We start from the raw sequence: 21,549 nt of genomic DNA, 5'->3' as shown, positions 1-21,549 counted from the left end.
TCATGCTTAACCAGGTACCATCTTACACCAGGTTCTAATAGAGATAAGTGGTTGCAGAAAAATTTATGAGAGAAATTTAAAATTGTTAAAATACAATCCAGTAACTTAATTTCTTCCTGCCCATTAGAAACAATCAAAATGGCAGTCATTCAGTTGTAGCAGCAGAACACTTCATTCCAGCTCACAAAACATTAATGTTCCACAGGCACAGAGTTTGAGTAGCTCTGGGTTTTGGGTGTTCCATCTCTCTTCTCCATCCCCAACTGCCTTTCAAAATCTTGAGGATATTTCCAGCTCATGTGTTATCTTTCCATTTTACTGCAGAACTATTTCTACTAGTTAGAATGGGCATACATCACAGAGTATACATGCCTGAGTGGGCCTACACTCTTCTTGAGGAAACCCCAGGTTAGGGGTCTCTGATTCTACATGTCTAGTGGCCCCCACATCTTCTTTGTGTATTACTGTAATCCTTATTAGTTAACTGGGTGGAGACAAGACCCAAACTAGTCTAAGATTTAGGTATTGAAAATACTATGAACAATAGCGGGCCAACTCTTTTTACTCTCCTGTACCAGTTAAATATTCAGCTACCTTATCCATACAGCTTTTTTGGACAAGAATTAGGCTAGTGTCTAATGGTGAAAGTTATTTTTCTGAATCTTTTCATGATATTGAGAATAAACAAGGACCTCTGATTTTTCACATGACTAAGCCTTAAGCAGAATAGTCAAAGAGTGTTACTACATGGTTCAAGCCTCCCATCTAGGCCATGATTGTGTCAGAGAATAATAACATTCATTTATTAATTGCAAAAGAGTTAATGGGCACCTACATTGTGCACACAAAGTCTTTGCTGCTCTTCTCTTCTTCCCTTCTACTCCTCCCACCATGCTGCCAATGACCAGTGGGAAAACCCTGCCAGATAGCCGGTGTGGCTTTGAATAATGACTCAATCTGAGTTATCTAGAAATGTTCCATTAGTTCACTTTTTTCATACCTGATGGGTTTAGCTTAGACAGAAGCAAAGTGTATGTGTAAGTTCTCTACTGGAACTCAAATTCTAAAAACCAGGGAGCTAGGGGTTGGGATGAAGGATAGGGAGAAGATGGAACATACTAGAAACATCTGTGAAACTTAAAAATACACACACAGATACACTCAGGCTTTTGTTGTTTGTAGAATATAGAAAAATCTTTATCTGTGACTGCTTCAGAAATAAAATTCCCTCCTCACTGCAGGCCTGGTAAGCTGGGATCATTTTAGTGAGTGAGCAAAGGATTGTATTTGACCCCAGAGAGAGACATGGGATTGAGAGCCAAACTGCTGAGTCATTCCTGTCACCACACCGGCAGTCTTGGAAAAGGTTCAGTCAGTCAGTCAGTGGGCCGCTTTTTGGAGTACTTTATCATTTTGGGTTCTCACAATGTGTGTTTAAACTCTGGGTGACCTCAGGCAGCCTTCCAGACTGGCACAATTCACCAAGACATTCAGACAGATCATCTGCAAGTGAGAAAGAATGAAACCAAAGACTGGTTCAAGTCACTCATAACAGAAAGGCCAATACAGGTAGTGAAGGAGTCATGTACTCCCAGGGAAGCACCTTTCAAGGGTCTTGCCAGCTTCACAAATAATTAAACCAGAAGAGAGGCAGAATGGTTCATTGGAATCACATGGACAGCCATGAGTTCAAAACCCCCCACTCCACTACTAACTAGGTGTGTGATTTCAGGCAATTATTTATCTCCCTGAGCCTTAATTTCCTTATCAGTGCCCTAAGTAAGTGAAATAACATTATGTGAAGTCCTTGGCACAATGCCTGGGATATGTTAAGCACACAACAAATACTAATTTTCCCTTTTCCCTTGTATGATATAATTGGAAGTAGTATCTCCATTTAATTCTGCCAGTCAAAGTGCTTATTTCCACCAATAGTCATTCTTAAAATTCATATTACAATATAAATACCCCTAGAGAGAGATCAACTAATCCTTTTATCAGCTATCACTTTAAGAGGATTAGTTGTGGATTGAGAATGAAACCCCAAGGGAAAGAGATACTGGAGGAAGGGGGAGGGGCCTTAAAAATTGAGAGGAGAACATAAAACCCTGTGACCCTGAAGGAGATAGGGAATAGGAGTGTGGTGGGTTTCCACACTCCTAGAATTCTGATTAAGTTTGGAGGGACGTTATGTGTTGAGAGGTTATATTTAGAGATTATAGATCCCACCTATTTTGTGAGGTTCTGCTCAAGAACATTGGAAAGAAGACATGGGGGTGGTGCAGAGAACTAATACTTGGCCCCTTTTTTATTATTTTGGTTTGCTATTGGCTACCTTTGGTTTGCTATTGGCATCTCTAGAGGTTGAGGAAGTCAGGAAGAGTAGTCGGCCTGGGAGCATGAGTGTGTCAGGCTCAAAGAGAAAGAAGAAATAGTTCCCCTTTGTCTTTCTGCTCCAGCATTTCCTCTGCCTCTCACCCTTCCAGTCCTGATCAGAGTCAGCATTGGACATAGAAGGAACAGAAATATATCTACATTCCTCAGCTTGGGGGAAGAGCACACTGCTCTTTTGGTCCTGACACTGAGAAAAGAAGCATACTAACTGGTTAAGCTTCCATTGATTGACCTCCAGTGATAGAACAACAAGGGAACCCTAATCCCAGGGTGAAAGGAGATAGGAAAGAAAGGGATGTCCCAAGGGCAGGATTGAAATCTCAAGTCCCATTCCCATTCTGAAACACCTGGAAATAAAGCAGAGCCCAAGCTTAATTCACTACAGATACCATGAAGCAAAAAAAAAAAAAACAAGCTTTGAATACAGCATAGAGGAAAATGCTACCCACCTGTGATTAGATGTCTTTGTGTTGTTTTGTAGTTTGGGAGGGTGCTTTTCTGAGCGTTTAAGATTCAGGGAATTGATGTGGAATTGGCATCACAGTGAGCAGAGAAAAGAAAATATTGCCTGGACTTAGTTTCATGATGGTGATTACCCACTTCCACCAACCTAACCAAGTCATATGTGTTATTGTTGTGAAAAACAGTTCTCATTTGGGCCAAGAGAAAGCATTTATTAAATTATTGTTTAAACAGGGAAATGTTAGAGTGTAAACCCACTTCAGAGTAAAGGACTCTACCAGGAACATATGCGTTGAAGGTAGAATATGCTCATTACAGATGGTCTTTATCTGTTTGGTAAAGCATTTACAAGATCTCTAAGTTATGTTGTTCCCTTTCCCTGATAGCAGCAGTCAACTACATTTCCCCTAAAACTATCCGTTGCTCAGGCTTCTGATTAATTTAGGCCGGCCCTGCTAGGGCTTCAATACTGGATCCCCAGCAAGCTTCAGTCCAAAGAATGGAAAGGGAAAAACCTCATGGGGGTTGGAGGGAAAGGCTGAAGAGAAGGGAGCAAATTAATAGACAAAGAATAGGAAAGATATAAAGAGGACCCAGGAAAATCCAGAGAAATGAGAGGAGAATAAAGATAGGAAGGGAAAAGAGATGAGTTACATTATACTATTATAAATAGAGCTAACTTACTATGTGTCAGACACTGCTCCAAGCACTTTTCTTCTATGAACTCATTTGATCATCTCAATGACACTATGAGTTTGATTACTGTTTTGTCCCTATTTTTTAAATGAGGAAACAGAAGTACAGAGAGGTCAAGAAACTTGCCCAACTTTACTTAGCAAGTAAGTTTTAAGGTTGGGATTCCAAATGCTTTTCATTAAAGCAGTAGTGCTTGCTCTTGGCTGCACAATAGAGTCACCTGGGAGCTTTTAGAAATATTAAAGGCCATACCCGAGGCCAGGTCAGAATTGCTAAAGATGGGACCCAGGTATTAATTAGTTGATGTGTTTTTAATCTACCCAGATGATTTCAATGTGTAGCCAAGTTGAGAATCACTGTACTCCATCAAGCTCCAGTTCAAATTTAAATATTAAAAGAATACATGTGAAACTTTCTTACATTATTTTTTCCTAAAGGTAGGGTGGTGGGAGGTAATTACTATAGGCCATATATATGCGCCACCCCACCCCTGCTTACACTCCTGACCCATCCCTATGGAAATTGCCTTTATTTGAAAAAACACAGAGAACAGTAATATCTTATGGAGTTCCTTTTCATAACTCATTCTCACCATGATCTCAGTAAAGAAATACCACTGTTGTCTTAAAAATGTAGCCAAAACCTGGGAAAATTAGATGGCTTGTCCAAAGTCACAAGGGAACTAAGTGGAGGAGAGACAAGACTCGACTCACGTCTTCAGTTTCCAAATCCACTGCTCTTTTAAACACATCTGTGAACTTAGGAGGCAACAGAATAAAGGAAACTGAAGAGAAAGTATGAAAGAGTGAGATACCAAGTACTAAGTTTCCTAAGTAGCCCTCCCTCCCCTTCAGTTTTCACCCACACCTGAACTAAAACCTTTCACTGTCCGTGGATCAATTTATAGCTGTCCAGCTATCAGACCTCTTTTTCCTAAATCCTCTGGGTACACACAGTCCTTTTCAGGTTACTAGTATCTATCAGAAAGCTAGTAGGGATAGACTGGGAATGCCATGGCAGCAGCTCCTAGAACGGAGACAAAACCATTCAATTTGGTTTTTCTGCCTCTCCTTCAGGAGACTCCACTGGCCATCTGGTTCCGTAACTAAGACACCTCTGAGGGTGGAGAGAATTGAATCTGCTTCGCATAAGCTCTCCACTTAACAGAACCAAATCTAGATAAGATGGGAGCTTTGTAGATTTGCCCATAATCAACACTGCTCTCTAATCAATTCCAGCACTGTGGTGAATGGAGACCGGAAAGGTTTCTTTCCCAATTCTTTGCAGCCTGGGGAGTAAGGAACCAGTAATTGACTCCAGCTTCCTCAAGTGTTATATCCTGGAGTGAATCAACACACACTTTCCCAACCAGTCTTTCTAGCAACCTAGGCCAGTAAAGGGCGTCCCTTGACCCTGATTCTATTCTAGAACTGAATTCTAACCCTCAACAAGGTACTGGAAGAGGATCTCAGACAGGCCTTCTAAGAACAATATCATTTTTTTTGTAAGAAAAATTTATTGAGAAAGTCACAGAGGTAGAATTGAGCTGTAGAAGGAATGGGCTCAGAAACAAGTTACAGAGGCAAAGGGAGGGGCCCTTGAAGCTTAGGAGAGAGAAGGGTAAAGGTAATGTGTCTGGTCGGGAAGAGGAAGGGGGCAGAAAGGTGCTAGCATGTATCTTAGCAGGCAGTGGGCTGGTGGGAAGTGGAGAAGAAAGGGAAGGACCCCATGACTGCTCTGGGTGTTTAGACAGATTTTTATGGCATATATGTGATACCTCGCTTAGCTCAGTAAGGGTTTGAGTGTGAGTAGACGGAAAGTGGAAAAAGAAAGATAGGAGAGGGGAACAGGGAAGGTCTAATAGCTGATTGGAGCGTGGAGGTTGGGGGAGCAATCCTAACAAACCCCTTTTGTCCTTGACCCTACGGATTGCTTAAGACCAAAGGAAGCTTTTTTGCTTTTTAAATATGTCAAGTGTTCTAAGTTTAATGCGTAAGCTTTGTTAGTACATTTTTATCATTAGATTGAGGTTATTTCCCTAGTTTAATTATGTGAACTATGTAAAGGGTATTACACTAAGAGTCAAAGCTTAGAACTTTTGAATTAGGGTCTTAGAGATCATCTAGCTAGTTTAATCCTTTTCATTTACAGAAAAGAAAATTGAGGCCCAGTGAACATAATCAGTTTGCCCAAGGTCATGGAGCTGGTCAGTGAAAGACCTAGAGGTAGAATATACTACTTTTTCCACTCTACTGCACTCCGTTTAGCCTTGACTGAGGCTCTGTAAGGACAGTGGGGCAGATCTGTAAATGATCTAACTTGTCACTGGAGAAAATATAAATCAGTGGCCACAAAATTTCAGCCAAATTTCATCCATCACATCATAAAAAATAACTTGCCAAAGAGGGATTTGAAAATCCAAACCAGACCCTTCTCCTCTCCTAGAGGGGCCAGTTCCATAATATTGCACTAAAGCCAAATGTTTCCAGCAAACCTGGTCAGCTGCATTTTAGGATTTCGTTGTTTGAACTGTCATAATAAATGAAACCTTCTAGGTTAATATAAGCCCTTCAGCAAGAGTGTTGACTCCCCTGATAGTGCTCAAGAAGAAGGAGGAAGGAGAAAAGGCTCTAACAAGCCAGTAACTCTGTGAGCTTCTACATAGGGGTGTGCAGTCCCAGTCCACAGAGGAGCCACATTTAACACCTGTCTTGACACAAAGTGCTGCCGCTTCCGACGCAAATACATTTGTACTGCCACAGGCCTTTGAAATCTGGAACATTTGTTCAGGGGGAGGATCCACAACCATAAAACCAAAGGCACCAGTCCAGGACCTGGTTTTCCTTGAAGTGTCAGGGGTGTTCACTATTGTGGAGCAACTGTGAGAAAGGCACCGCCCCTCCAGGGGCATGATTCTCTAGGCCAGGACTAAATCATTTGTTTCATTCTCTTGATTTGAGATTTTTGCTAGTGGTTCCAAAATTAAATGCTGAAATTTAAAGAAAAAAGTATACATATTCCAGTCAATAGTACATGTTAGATAAGTTAGGGGGAAGAAAATCAAACAAAGGTAACTTTCTTCCTGTAAAAAAAAGAAACAGTTTCAGAGAATGTGTGCAGTTCTGAAAATCTCACCCTGAGACCATTCTAATATTGCTCTCCTGTGCCTCAGTTCAATGGATAAAAGTTGCTGTACTTTATTAAATACAGAAAAACATTGTTTACAGGAGATTTGTTCATTGGGTAGTGATCTTGCCTTTAAACTTGTTCACCAACCAGAAGAAGTATACTTTTCAATCCAGGACTCTTAGCTAGAAAACCAACTGAGTGCTTTCTATGTTTCCACTTGATCAGAGATGATCAGAACATAGTCTCTGCCTTCTGATACCACATGACCTAGTTGGGGGGGATACACAAGAAAATCAGTACTTACAATTCAAGGTAATATGAGTTGAATACTGCATAACATTTGGAATCAGACAGACTTAGATTGAAATTTAAGCTCTGCCATTTACTAGCAAATGGCAGATCTTGGGCAAAATTTAACTACTTTCTGTAAATCTTTGTTTTCCCCTCCATAAAGCATTGACCTCAAGATTAAATGAGATATTATATATAAAACCTTAGTACAATCTTTGGAAAGTGAATGTAATTAATAACTGTAATCTACTAGTACAATAGTGATTGAAGTGTTACAGGGTGTTACAAGATCCAGAGAAAGGGGATTGGAGGAACAAGGGAGCAGAAGGGATATTGTCAAGGAAGGATGCCAGAACATAATGACACGGGCTATATTTTGAAGAATAGGTTGAAGTTGGTAAGATGGATGAAGGGAAGGTAAGACTTTCAGATAGGAGGAACAGAACCTGCCTAAGCACAGATGAGAGAGCATAGGATATTTGAGAGACTTGGTATGGAAATAGTTTAATATGGTTGAAGCAAAGGGATAATTACAGAAACTGAAGCTAGAGGATGAAGGATATTAAAAGGTAAATAAAAATTCTTTTACATTGTTCTAATTTTCAGTGAAGGGAAGAAGAGTTAAAATAAAAAAAGAGGATGACTAGCCTTCAAGAGCTAAAATTTGGGATCACTACAAGGTATCAAGTGAATGTCATCAATGTTAAACATAAACCCTGCACCCCTCTGGTAACCACATGCAACAAATTTAGACATTAGAAAATAAAACTTAGAAATTAACCCTGGCTGGTGTGGTTCAGTGGATTGAGTGCTGGCCTGCAAACCAGATAGTCTCTGGTTCGTTTCCCAGTCAGGACACATGGCTGGGTTTCAGGCCAGGTCCCGGGTGCAGGGCGCATGAGAGGCAACCACACATTGATGTTTCTCTCCCTCTTTTTCTCCCTCCCTTCCCCTCCCTCTAAAAATAAATAAATAATTTTTTTTAAAAGTAAAACTTAGAAAATTAGAAGACAAAAACAAACACCCAAACTTTCCACTTGGAAATTTTAAATAATGCTTCTATATAACTCTTAGATTAAAAATGAAATCAACAAAGGGGAAGGATTGAGGGAGGGAGGGGGGAGGGGGCAGGGGAAGGTGGTGGGGGGAAGGCAGAGACAAATGTATTTGAAAAAATAAAGAATAAATTAAATGAAAAAAAAAAGAAATCAAAATAGTAAAACAGACTATTTGGAAAAGGAAAAGGAAAAGGAAAATAAGACCAGCAACACTGAAAGGAAAAGAAATCAACAGAGACAAGAGGGAAGGAGGGAGGGGTGGGCGGGGGAAAAGGAAGGGAAGGGGAAAGTCAAGGAACATATAGCAAGGACTCATGGACTCATGGACCCAAAGGGGAAAGATTGAGGGAGGGAGGGGGGTAGGGGGCAAGGGAATGTGCTGAGGGGAAGGCAGAGACAAATGTATTTGGAAAAAAAAATTAATTAATTAAAAAAATAAATAAATAAAATTTCTTTAGATTAAAAAAAAAGGAAAAGAACTATGAGAGTACTAATTAAGAAAGCCTATGATATGAGACCAAAGTGACACTAAGAGGAAATTTAGAGCTTTAAATGCATCGTTTTCCCCCTGTTTGAAGGGTCCAGCTGTCCCTTCCAACCTGGAGCCTTCACACACTAGCAAAAAGAAAAAAGAAAAAAGAAAAGGAAGGAAAGACACTAGAAAACAGAAAAAGTAAAGCTAAAGAAAATTAAAAGAATGAATTATTTTAAAATGAAAACAAAATACCATTTTAAAAAACAGAGTTGATTAGCCCTGGCTGGTGTGACTCAGTTGGTTGGAGTGTCATCCTGTAACCAAAGGGCTGCCAGTTTGTTTCCCAGTCAGTGAATGCCAGGTCCCCAGTTGGGGGCAAGTGAGACTCTCTTACATTGATGTTTCTCTCTCTCCCTTCCTCTATTTCTAAAAGCAATGAAAAAATTTCATTAAAAAATTTTAAACAGTGTTGATTAATAAAACCAAAAGCTGTATTTTTTTATTTGTATTTATTTATTTTTAGAGAAAGGGAAAGGGAAGGAGAAAGAGAGGGAGAGAAACATTAGTGTGTGAGAGTCTCGCTTGCCCCCAACTGGGGACCTGGCTTGCAACTCAGGCATGTGCCCTGACTGGGAATTGAACCAGTGATGCTTTGGTTCACAGGCTGGCACTCAATCCACTGAGCCACACCAGCCAGGGCAAAAGCTGTATTTTTTAAAAGGAAAAAAAAAAATGATAAGTTCTTGGCAAATTGGATTTTTAAAGAAGAAAATACACAAATAAAAAGCATGTGGTTAAATAAAAATAATAGATTTCAGATTTCAAGAGGATATCATATACAACTTTACTCCACTATAAATGACTAAAATTTCACTTATAAGTAGTACAAAGCCTGAAGAGACTAAAATATATATAGAAGAAAACTTGAAGATAGTCAAAGATTTACCACCAGGCTCAGACAACTCTGCCAACAAATTCCAAGGAACCATCAAGGAACAAATCTTACTGCATAGAAACAGAAAAAAAAAAAAAAACTTACCAACTCAGTCTGTAAGACCAGTTAACATTTATTACCACAACAGGCAGAGGATGGCACAAAAAAAAAAAAGAAGACTCTGGACCAGTCTCACCTACGAATTTTAAAATTCTAAATATATTATTAGCAAATGAGTACAAGGATATAAGGAAATCTATAAATATACTTCACTATACTTGATGATTATGGTCATTTCTTTAGAATGAAAAAATTAAAAAGTATCTGATGAAATGCAACAACATTCATGACTAAAACAAATGTAAAACTCTTGGAAAGCCAGGTGTAAAACATATCATTATAATCTATAGTAAATATCATACTTGTGGTAAACCATTAGAAGCATTTTTGTCAAGGTTAGGAATAAAACAAGAATGTCTCCTCCTACTACTACTATGCCTCCACTACTATTATTTAATAGCGTATTAGAGGTTTTAGCCAATGCACTGTGGCAAGAAAAAGAAATGAGAATGGCAAACACTAGAAAAGAAGAAATAAATAAAACCACCGTTATTTGCAGATATAATTGTCTATCCAAAAGAGAAAAATAAAATAAAATCCAGGATAAAAACCATTTGAATGGACAAGAGTTCAGGAAATTGAAATAGATTTAATATACTAAAATCAATAATTTTCTAAATATCAGCAGGTATATATTAGAATATGAAACAAAAAAGTATAGAATATTATAAAGTAGAAAATGAAAGTAAAGATTGTATTTAAGGATACATCTAACAAGATCTACATGAAGAAAAACATAAAAAATATAAAAGTAATTTAAGCTCACCATTTAAAGATTCAAAGGAGAAAAGTATAAAGAAGAAAGTGAAAATTACCTCAGAAGAAACCTTTGTTAAAATCTGGGGGTGGTCTGTCCATTCAAACTGTACCAGTATTTAAAGACTATGTCTTGTCTCTTTGAAAATATATATGCTATGTTAAGGAAAAGAGAAGACAAAGCTTGTTTTAGAAGCATATTTAAAGCTGTGGTGAAAAAGAATGTAGACCTTGTTATAAAACATAGATCCATCAGGAAGGAGCAGAAGTTGCAAATGAGATTTCTGAGTAAATAGAAGCATACTAGCAAAAGAGTCTTCAGTCTAGGGAGGAGGTCTCCTTGCAACCATGTTATATCCATTGATCACGCAGATATAGTCCTGGCCAGGGAAAGAATGCACCTGGAAAGGGCCCTGATAGTCTTGGTTTCATTCTATCTTTCTGTATGCAGTTCTTACCCTCTGTCTACTTAGCCTCACTTCTCACTTTATTTTAGAACCAAAGCAAAACAAGCCAACAAAAAGTTGGGTGAATAATTTGGCTAAATATGTCTCTCATGTGGGGCCAGAGAATTTTGTAACTCAACCTCCTGTTCTGCTCTCCCAGACCGCCCAGGTTTGCTGAATGTGAAGCCCATTGAGGACATACAAGACAACTTGCTGCAAGCCTTGGAGCTCCAGCTCAAGCTGAACCACCCCGAGTCCTCGCAGCTCTTTGCGAAGCTTCTCCAGAAAATGACAGACCTCAGACAAATTGTAACAGAACATGTGCAGCTATTGCAAGTAATAAAGAAAACAGAGACAGACATGAGTCTTCACCCACTCCTACAGGAAATATATAAGGACTTGTATTAGCAGAGAAGTCCTAATTCACTGACAATGTTTTTCTTCTTCCAATTGCACTATTATTTTGAGGGAAGATCTGACATCTAAAAAATTTACTGTGAAAAAGCATTTTAAAAAGAAAAGGTTTTAGAATAATAGATCTATTTTATGCATATTGTTTATAAAGATACATTTACAATTTACTTTTAATATTAAAAATTACCACATTATGAAATTGGTGGATGTATTTGAAGGCTGAGTCTGATGTGTTCCCCACCTCCCCACAATCTGGGCTTTTTCCTTTTGTTTTCTTTCAGTCTTCTAACCTCTTTTCTCATTCCCTCCCGCCCTCCTTTCCTTTCTTCCTTCCTTTGTTTTTCTTTCTTCTTTCTTACACATTTTTTAAAAATGTGAATGGAACTTCTGATCAGCTTTCATTCTCAGTAAATTAATTTTTTACTCAATTTACAACTTTTCTGAACCCTCCATCTGCTTTAACAATCACAACTAAGAGGGGAAGGGAAACATTAGGGCCAAAAACTGCTCAGAGCATGTGTTTCTTAACATGGATGTGTTCATTTGGAGCATATCCCTCGGCCTATCAAGAATCCAATCTTCTTCCACAATTCCAACAAGATTTTCACTCACCAAGAGCAGCCTACTAACAGGATACCAAGGCATACGTAAATTCCTATTGGCAAGTTATGAACTATTAGAAACTGTGAGTAACACAAAAGTGTTTTAAAATTTGGCACCTACCAAAAAGAACTTAAAATTGAGTTCAGGAGAAAAGATTAATCTTTCATTAAAAATATTATAATGCACAGTATAATCATCTGCCAAATGAACGATTCAGACTCTAAGAACTATAAGAGTTCAAGGGAAGTGAAGATTAATGAAGATTGGAATAGTAAGAGTGACTCCAAATTCATTGAAGTGGGCCTCAAAAGATGTGTTGTATTTGGGATAGGCAAAGAGTGAGAGAGAAAACATTCTAAGAAAGCAAAACAGCAGGGACAAGATAAAGAAGAAACCAAAACAAAATAAAACATGAATGAAGGAGAAGAATCATGCTGTGCTTCTAATGTATGTAGAGTTATTCCCATTATCCTCCTTGGGACCACCTGGCCCAGAGACCTCTTACTTTTCTGATCTCTCAGGTTAATTATCCATATTGTTTAGGTAATGCATACCTCCCCAGCAAGTAGGTTATGTGTTGCCGAAGAGCAGGAACTTTCTTGGCACAATTAGTAGATTCTTTGACTGAAGCAACCACATTCACTAGCATTGCTTAACCATAATACTATCCTGAGGTCTCTTTGCCGGGATGATTACTTGCACTGACCTAAATTATTTCCCTGCTGGATCTCCCTTAGTTTATCTTTCCTTATGGTATTGATACTGAGGAGACCATAACTTTACATTTGAGACTTCAAGCCAAAATATCAGGAAACACCTTTTCATCTTTTACCCCAAAAGCAGATTTCCAAGGAGTCAGGCTACAAAAGTGAGTCCTGATCTCAGTCCTAAAAATGTAGAATTCCTAACCCTTTAGGAGAGACAACTGCTGAGCTCAAACCTTTAAAACAACAGACAACCATGTCATTTCGGGATCAGCAACTGAAGCCATTGAGTGACACAAAAACATTAGGAAGAAATATGACAAATTCAGTTCATCATATGGCTATTTTTCCTTTCCTTCATTGATGCCAAGCATCAGGATATTTTGAAATAACCATATGACTGGCTAGAGGCTTCATTACTGTTCCATGTGGAGAGTTTATCATCCAGGGGATCTTGAAAAAGAAAACACAGGCAGGCAGTAGACAAGGTGATCCCCTGTTTACAAGTTTTCCCAAACAAAAAGTCTTTCAGCACGCTGTCCGCCCGTTCTCAGTTCCCACCAGCGCTCCATAGCCCATCCAAGCCCTTTTCACATTCTCGGAGCTGTGGCTGCCAAAAGGGGAACATTCTCAGCTCTTTGGCACTGATGATAAGCATTAAATAGCTTTTTAAATCCTGGCAGCCTTTAAATTCCCATCTCTGACTTTTTCCCTGTGGTTTGGATGATCATTTGCTAAATATTTTATGACAAATCATATACAGCCTCCAAAGCTCCCGCTCCTTCTTCTGTCTCCATTTCCCCTAGGATGATTCACAAGTTAACCAACAACTATATCATCAGTTATTCATAGTACTTTCTCTGGACACAAAACACATTTTCAGATTTGTGTTAACAAAACAGAAAGAAAAGTAACTTTGGTCAAGAGTCAAAAAAAGGGTTTTGAAGCTCCCACAAGAACCCTACCCCCAGCACTGCCCTTGCATATGACCTGGCTCCTCTCCCACATCTGTCCTGTGCTCAGAGCGCAGGAACAGCAGAGTACATATGAGAGAAGCCCTATCTGCACACCCTGTTTCTCCAGCCACAGTCAAAAACTGGCCTGACCTGAGTTTCTGGCTTCTTTTTAAAATTTAGATGAGGAGCAAGAACTCAAGAGAATCAGGAAGCACTAGCTGGTATCACTCAGCAAATTCTCAGTTATAAGCTCTGGGGCAGAAACCAGAGGGGCAGCTACATCAGTTCCACTGTGGGGGGCAAGGATGGGAGCAGGCGGGGTGGGGGGGGGGGGGGGGGGGGGACGGGCCGCGGGGGCGGGGCATGGAAAAAGAGGTGGGGCGAAAGTAAACTTCCGTAGTAGGCTTACTTAGTTGCTACTGAATTTGAATGACTTCTTCTCAGCTCCCTTGAGGCTACCAAAGTCAGATCCTTTTTATGGGTGGGTCTTGACTTGGCTGATTAACTACTACTGTTTGGTGCTGATAAAGCAAGGTAAGATGAGAAGAATTGGAAATTGGCCCCTGGATACTCATTCCCTTGGAAATACCTATTGAGGAGTTGGGGAGGTCACAGGGACTCCTAAAAAAAGCCAATTTCAATTCTTTATCCTAAGAGAAAGAACTAAGTTAATTTTCAGCAAGAATGTCGCATTGCTTTGTCTTTCCTCCTCTTTTCCCACACATTCACTGGAAGAGTTTGGGGCTATGAGACAAAGGGACCAAGATGCTTGCTCTTTACTAGGTAGCCACCTTCCTATTTTTCCCTTTCCTTACCTCATCCTGGTTCTTGGCCCTGGCTCTTGTCTCTGTTCACATTATTGTCACTATCATTACCTGTGTATCCCCAATCCTCACCATGTGATTGTACATGTTAGGCTTTCCAGTTAATGCTTATTGAAATAAAATAAAATAGCAGGATTTTAAGAGTTTAAAAGACAATCAGATGTCATCTAATCCTACCTCATTTATCAAATATATACTTAGTTGATACTCCAGTAAAGTCTGCCACCATATGAAGAGGAGTGTGATTAAGCCCTGCCCTCATCACAGTCTGTTGATGAAATCAGATGCATAACTACAACTCAGCCCAAGTCATGCCCTGCCTGAAGATAGGAAAAAGGACTTACAGAGGATGTGGTAGACACAAGAGTGTAACAATACATAAAGTGTTCAAAAAAACAGCAAAAAGTTAGGTTTGGCTGCCATAGCAAGGGGTTGGGAAGTGATGTAACCAAGCCAGCAGTAGATTATGACAAGCTTCATTCTCTATGGTAAGAAGCTACCTTGGACAGTATTTATAGGCAGTTGGGATCTAGAGACATTGCCAGCCAGAGAGGAACAGGATGATTTGCATTTTGGTAAGTGAGCTCTCTAAAAGTCAAATCCCCTCTACATGGCTTCCAATGGCTGTCCAGCCCCAGAACAAGTACCTAAAGGAACAGGAAGCTCTCTCCCTTCTCAACCCCTAGGTGATTTACATCTTGTAGGCCTCGCTCTGCCTCTAGGGTCACACATACCACATGCTTTTTCCTGCACCCTGGGGGTTGTGACTCACCTTATTCTCTTCAATCAGGTAACAATCTTTTGTCTGGCTGAAGAACTCTAGCTCCCCTTCCCCCCATCCCCACTTGCTGTCCATTCCTGACTGCTCCTAGGAGCCAGAGCCTCACATCTCCCTAACTTGCAAAGTTTTTCTGCCTTCATGGCAAGGTCATTTATAACCCTATAAATCAAAACTTGCCCATCCTATACCCATTTCCAGAGAGCCCCTGCAGTTATCATAGAATCCTAGAACATTAGAGCTCAAAGGAGTCAGTCACCTCAAATGACAGTTGAGAACCCTGAGGCTCAATGAAGTGAAGTAACATGCCCAAGGTCCCAGGAGTCTACTAGGGTTAATTTATTCAAAGGTGCTGTATGACATATGTACCCTTATCAGCACTGACACTGCCATCAGCAGAACTGGCAGTCTAACAAGGAAGTCTCGAAGTGTATGACAGACATGAAGCTAGTATCAGTGCCTGCATTGAGGAGCGAAGGAAAAGAACAAAGTCCTGGAAGGGATTATTGTGATGATCAAGAGATTATTATATGTTACTTAGGACTGTGTCTGGCACATAGTAGGTACAGCTGTTAAGAGAAACAATATCCTATTTAGAGTTAGAATGATTTGGGTTAAAATTCTAACTCTATCACCTACTTGTTCTATAACCATATAGCTTTTGGTCAAGCTCTTAACCTCTTTAAGACTTAATTATCCTCATATGTAAAATGGGATAATAATACCCAACTTATAGGGTTATCATGAGGATTAAATATAATAGTGGTTATAAAACACTTCACACAGTTTCTTGGCACATCTTAATCAATCAGTCTGTGCTGGATACGGAGAACATTATTGCCATTGTTATTATTAAGGTGTCCTTCATTTAAGAAGGCATCCTGGGCCCTTGAACAGTCCCTTCCTGTTCAAGATTTCTGGACCTTCACCTGAATATCCTGCAGGTTCAAATCAGGAAAAGGATTTGGATTTCAGTATTTGGCAGTACAGTAAAAATATTTTCTCTCAGGAGTATTTTGCCCCGAATCCATAAAAATTAGGAGAAAATAATTATTTGAAAGACAATTGCTGTGTTCTGATTTAGAACAAATGCAGGGATGAAGCTAAGGAAACATTTTCTTTTCTCTTGTGACTTATGCTCCTAATTTTAGACTGATATTACATAGTTTACATTTCCAGAGGGGGTATGAAGAATAAGAAAATTGCTAATTTGGGCCTGTAGGGAGTAGGTTGGGCTATTTCCATCCCCTCTGGAGTTTTGTAAATAAATATGTTCCAGGCCAAAAGTTCCCAGGAGAGTGTCATTCCTGGGATCTATTCAGTGCCATGGGCTGGGCTCAGAGAGGACCCAAGTGACTTTCTACATGAGTTGGAAAACTGATTCTCTGGCCACTCCCCCACAGTACCGGAGGCGATAAAGTATATATAAAAGCATCTATTGTCATTTTGAGGCTTAGCTCTGCCACTTTATAAGTATGTGACCTTGGGCAAGTCACCTTCCTCTCTGGGGACATAGTACCTGGCCCATAGTCCCTCAGCAAATCACCTCTAATTCATTCATCGTGAATAAAGGAATGAGTGTCAGTTTCCCTATCTGTAAAATGAAGAGGAGACATACCCTGCATGTCTTATAGAATATCACACAAAGGAGGCAGAGCAGGCTTGATCACCATTATTCAGATAAGAAAGTGAGGCTTGATGAGAGGAAGGAGCTAGCCCAAAGTAACACAAAAAAAAGGTAGGTGCAGAGCTTAGGCTAGACCTGGGGCTTTCTGAGGCCCACTCCACCCAGGCCTCTTTTCTACTATGTGCTGCTCTGTCTGGAAAAACCAGACTTGTTGCCTGGTAGTCAGAGCTCAAGCTTATGGCATGAAAGGCTTCAGTTTGAATTTTGGCTTTGCCACATACTAGCTGTGCAACCTCAGGCAAGTTGCTTCCTATCTCTGGGCTTCAACTTTTTTTTCCCCCTTCAGTTTTAAGAGGCACTTTATTGCATAGGACTTGGGGACTGTGGCTCTCTCCCCTTTCACTGCACTGTGCAGAGCTCAGAGGGGAAGGGCAGGGAGGTGAAAGGAGCGGGAGAGAGCACAGGCAGGCACTTTCTGTGGGGGCAAGAGGATTCTGGGAAGGGGATGAGAAGCAGTTGGGGGCAGACTGCCACCCACATAGCCCTTCCCAGCACCGAGAAACTAGCCCCAGTTGGGCTTCAGCTTTTACATCTAGTTTGTAAAAATACAAGTTCCTACCTTGTAGGATTCTAAGGATGAGAAGTCATATATATAACGGGTGACGTGCCTAGAACTCCTAAACAATTAAAATCTTCTAAAGACAAGTACCTCCAACCTGACACAATTTGCTAGGTGCTTGCCCTGCCCTGGAGACATTGGTGATCAATATCCTCAAACAGACAAGAAACCATGAGACTTGAGCCTGTAAGGAATTGTCTAGTGATGGCCTGGGTTCTGACAGTGATTTGCTAAGGCCCTTGGGAAATTGCTTTCTCTGGGCCTCAGTTTCCCCATCCAGACAGTCAGAGGCTGTTTTGCTCATCTAGCTCTGACACCCCAGGACCTTGGGAGCCTCTAAGGGAGGCTGGAAGAGAGACAGGGCTCTCTGGCTGACCATCAGAGGTCTGTGTTCTCTGTTGCCTGAGAGCTTTTTCCCCTCCATGGGACTGGGCCTGGACAGGAAAACAGCCAGCACTCATTACAGCCTGGGGCTGCTCCAGCCAGAGGGGGCAACGCCTCCAAGGGGAGGGGAGGGGCCATCGGATGGCTGGTTGGTTCCCACCCAAGCCAAGCTGCTGAGAGAGGGGCGTTGTGCTGAGTCAGCGCTCTGGTGGCCAGGCACTGGGGCTCCCTGGCCTCCTGAGCCTGCCAGATGAGATGCAGCCAGGAGGGCCTCTGAGGAGCCCTAAGTGTTATCAATGATGCTGCCGCTGCTGCCACAGCCACAGCCACGGGAACTGTGCCCTGAAAAAGTTTATCCCCAGCCAGGCCTCCCAGGGCTCTGGGGTGGGGAATGGCTGTTGGTGAAGGACAACGTTCTTTAGGAGCTGCCTCCTTCTGGGAAGATTCTAGCCAGGGCCGCCTGTGCTCTCCCTGATCTCCCCACTCAGTCCCCAGTGATAACCATTATTCTTTTGAAACACCAAGTACAAGCTTTACTTATAAACTGCTCTGCAGCCATTTATTTAATCCTTCCAAAAACCCAGTGAGGTTGTTTATGGGGTCTCACTGGAAATAACTGGCTCACTCAAAAGGGATCATTGGAGAGAGTTTGGTGCAGGGACTATTTACAAAGTTTGGGGGAGGGCAGGGGAAACCAGGAAAGGATGGTGAGACACCCCAGGCTAGCCCTGTCAGAAAACCTTTCCTAGCCCTACTCACTGAGAGTAAATTAATGAAAGGCTACAGAACCCAGGGAGCTGTAGCCATAGAAGAGGACTGTCTGGTAGGAGCTGCAGCCCCAGAAATTGAGGAACACCATCACTGCTATCCTCCAGACAGCAAAGGACAACTGGGAGAGAAACATCCCATCCTCTTTCTCTTCCCATCTCTCCCTCTGATCTCTCATCAGCCAAATCCTACAAGGAATCAGAACAAAAGAGCCCATTGACACAATCAATAGGCTTCAGCTTAAGGTGGCACCAAGCAGGGTAGAGAAGGGTGGAAGGTGAACCTGCAGGGGCAGCATGAATAGGTGGTACCAGTAAGCCCATACATATGAAAAGGAAACAGAGAATCTTTAGTATCAGGTCACAGAACAGTAACTGTCCACTCTGGGTTTCAAACTCAGGCCTATCTAGCTCCAAAGCCATAGTTCTTTCTACTGTTTTCCACTATCTGTAGGAGCAGACCTAGGGGACCAGGGCAAGAAGGAGAAAGGGTTTATGCATTCAGCATCTCATTAGACACCTTAGCTAGGGTGGCCCCAGTAGCTGGGAACTGGGACAGTCTTATTGGGCACTTCCCACATACTTCCATCATATCCCCTGGAAACTTGAAGAGTGTAGCCCAAAGCAGCCCATGCACGTTTTATCCTGAAAGTTAATATAAGATTTGTGGTTTATTCCCCCAAATACCTATTTTTACAATTTAAAATGTTTAAAATATCACTTAGAAATTACTTAATTTATTTCTACATACCCCAAAACTTCAAGAAGAAAAAGACCTTCCAGGGAAGGGTGCTACAATTTTTCTATGGCTTCAAGTACCCATAAGATAGGGCCATGTACCCCACTCTGAGAAGAACAGGTCCTAGTGTCCTATAGGGAAAGAATTACTTGCCCAACATCGCACAGCTAATAATCCAACTTTGAGTCCATGACCCTGCTCCTGCATGGTTGAGACACAGTAAATATGGCCAAAACAGAGTCCAGGAGAGAACCTCCATAGGGAGTCACCAGTGGTCAGCTTGAGAGAGGAGAGGAAGAAGAGGTTTGAGCTCAATGTCAGCAAATGTTCACTGACGTTCTCTGTCCCAACGCAAGGGATATTCAGGTAGGCCTGACACGACTCACACCATCAAGGAACTCACATTCTCCTAGAGGAGACAGGCATGTAAGCCACCAATGCCAGCACTACCTAACAAATGAAAGGATGTGGAAGTGCTGGTGGCAGGAAGGTGGGTTCAAAGCCCCAACCCTACCATGTCTTGGCTGTATGACCTTGGGTGAAGCCATTTAACCTTTCTAGATTTCTGTTTCCTTTTTACTAATTGGGAAAACTCATACCTACCTCATAAGTTATGGTGAGGAAAAATGAGATGAAGTGTGAAAGCACAGAGCCCTTTGACTCAGCAAATGTGAATTAATTATTGTCTTCCTACTATAATAAATGTGAGTCCTCACAGGATAGAGGACTGCACATACTACGGCTGAATAAGACAGCCATGATTTTCCAATCAAAATTTGCACATAAAATGTAACATCAAAATAGATTATCTTAAATGTCCCTCCCCCCTCCCCCCCCCCCAAATAATCTGAGTGCTTTGGTTTTTGTTGCCGTGGGAGCACAGGAAGGTTTAACTCTGCCTGAGGTCAGGAGTAGGCAAAGGCTTCAGAGAGGAAGTGACATTGAGGTGGGCGGAGAGGCTTTATAAGGGTTGTCCAGGCAGACAGGATTGTCCAGGCAAGGGGCTCATGTGCAAAGGCACATGGCATGTTGGAAAAGTCTGAGTATTTTGGTGTAATGGGAACATGAGGGGATTGGGAGGAACAAGAAATGCTGGAGTCAAATTAGGGTCGGGCCGATACTAATGCACTAAGAGGCTTGAACTTTATCCTAGGGGGAGCGGGGAGCCATGGAAGAAAATTAAAGCAGGAAGAGGCAAATCAGATACAGTTACTCTCGTGATCCCTTTGGCCGCCAGAAAGGAGATAGAGTCTGGTGGGAGGTAAGAAGATTGGGTGGCCATGACAGTCTTGCAGAAAAGCAGTGATGGCAGCGTGAGCGAGGGCAGGGCATTGGCAATGGGGTCAGAAGGAGCAGGCAGATTTGGGAAACAGTCCAGGGTCTGCTTAATATCGGGGTAAGAGAGGGGAACATTCCATAGTGATTCTTGAGGTTTGACTTGAGCAACAGGGCAGGACAGGGACATGCTCATTACGGAGATAGAGGCTTGTTTGAGGGAAGGGTAACAAGTTCTACTTTAGAAAGAGCAAGGGTGGGAACCTGTTGGACATGCAGGCAGGTGGTCTAGTTGGCTATTAGATTGTAGGAGAGGTGAAAGAAGGTCAGTGACAGGATGACAAAGTAAAGGAAAGACCAAAAAATATTCTAAAACATGTCCCACTTTTCCCACTAAGGTCAATAGGAGATTTGACTTCTTCTGTCTTATTTTTATCCACTGGATCCCTAAATATTTAGGGGTTTCTACATGCTAGAGACTGTTGGAAAAGTGGGATTCCGTCCAACTACCCCCTCTTAAGAGCTTCCCATGGGCAAGAACATATGTCAACTCATTTCTCCTATACAATGACCACCTGAGATGAATAATATTCTTTCTATTTCACAATTGCCTCTAGAAATTGGGGGTTAGAGGCCTGCCTAAATGGGTCCCTGTGGGTGTTTCAATCCAGTCTCTGCACATACAGACATACACACCCCATTTCAGGAGTGTGTCCTGCTCTGACTCCTTCGTAGGACTTTATTCTCTCCTGTAACTCAGCAGAACACTCTCCTGAGCGCCTATCTCTCCTTTTAGAACAAGTTTTATTATCAGGAAACAGTGGCCCAGACAGAAGGTGTGGTCAAGGGCCAGAGTCCTTTCACTCATAGATTCCTCTTCCTATAGGTTCTTGCCTCCAGTTTCCAGCCCAGGAGACCTCTCTCCTGATCCCAACCTGTGTCCCTGTGCCTCAGCCAGAGCCAAAAATGGCTTGGTATGGTTGAAATTTGGCCTTTCTGGTCTGATTCCCTGGGTGTGCCTCCTTTCCACTTCCATTTTCTTCAGGTCCAAAACCTTGGGGCAAGGTTCTCTCATCAATAAAATGGAGGTGATAGCCA

The 21,549-nt window shown here is 41.5% G+C and overlaps 1 protein-coding gene across 4 annotated transcripts in view; it reads left to right on the top strand.

Annotated features, from left to right (window-relative positions):
• Nucleotides 1-11,396, top strand: part of PPARG (peroxisome proliferator activated receptor gamma) — a 141,700-nt gene extending 130,304 nt beyond the window's left edge. For all 4 annotated transcript variants that reach the window (XM_054595377.1, XM_054595376.1, XM_054595378.1 and 1 more), the window contains one exon: nt 10,922-11,396. In XM_054595377.1, coding sequence (XP_054451352.1) covers nt 10,922-11,169 — 248 coding nt within the window. In that variant the 3' untranslated portion in view covers nt 11,170-11,396. The remainder of the gene's footprint in view (nt 1-10,921) is intronic.
• The last annotated feature ends 10,153 nt before the right edge of the window (nt 11,397-21,549 follow it).

The sequence above is a fragment of the Pteronotus mesoamericanus genome, unplaced genomic scaffold, assembly GCF_021234165.1.
Source record: "Pteronotus mesoamericanus isolate MK-2021 breed Mesoamerican mustached bat unplaced genomic scaffold, CSHL_Meso_final scaffold_54, whole genome shotgun sequence".
NCBI lineage: Eukaryota > Metazoa > Chordata > Mammalia > Chiroptera > Mormoopidae > Pteronotus > Pteronotus mesoamericanus.
Note: the sequence above shows the minus strand (reverse complement) of the source record. Positions and strands in the feature narration are given on the sequence as shown.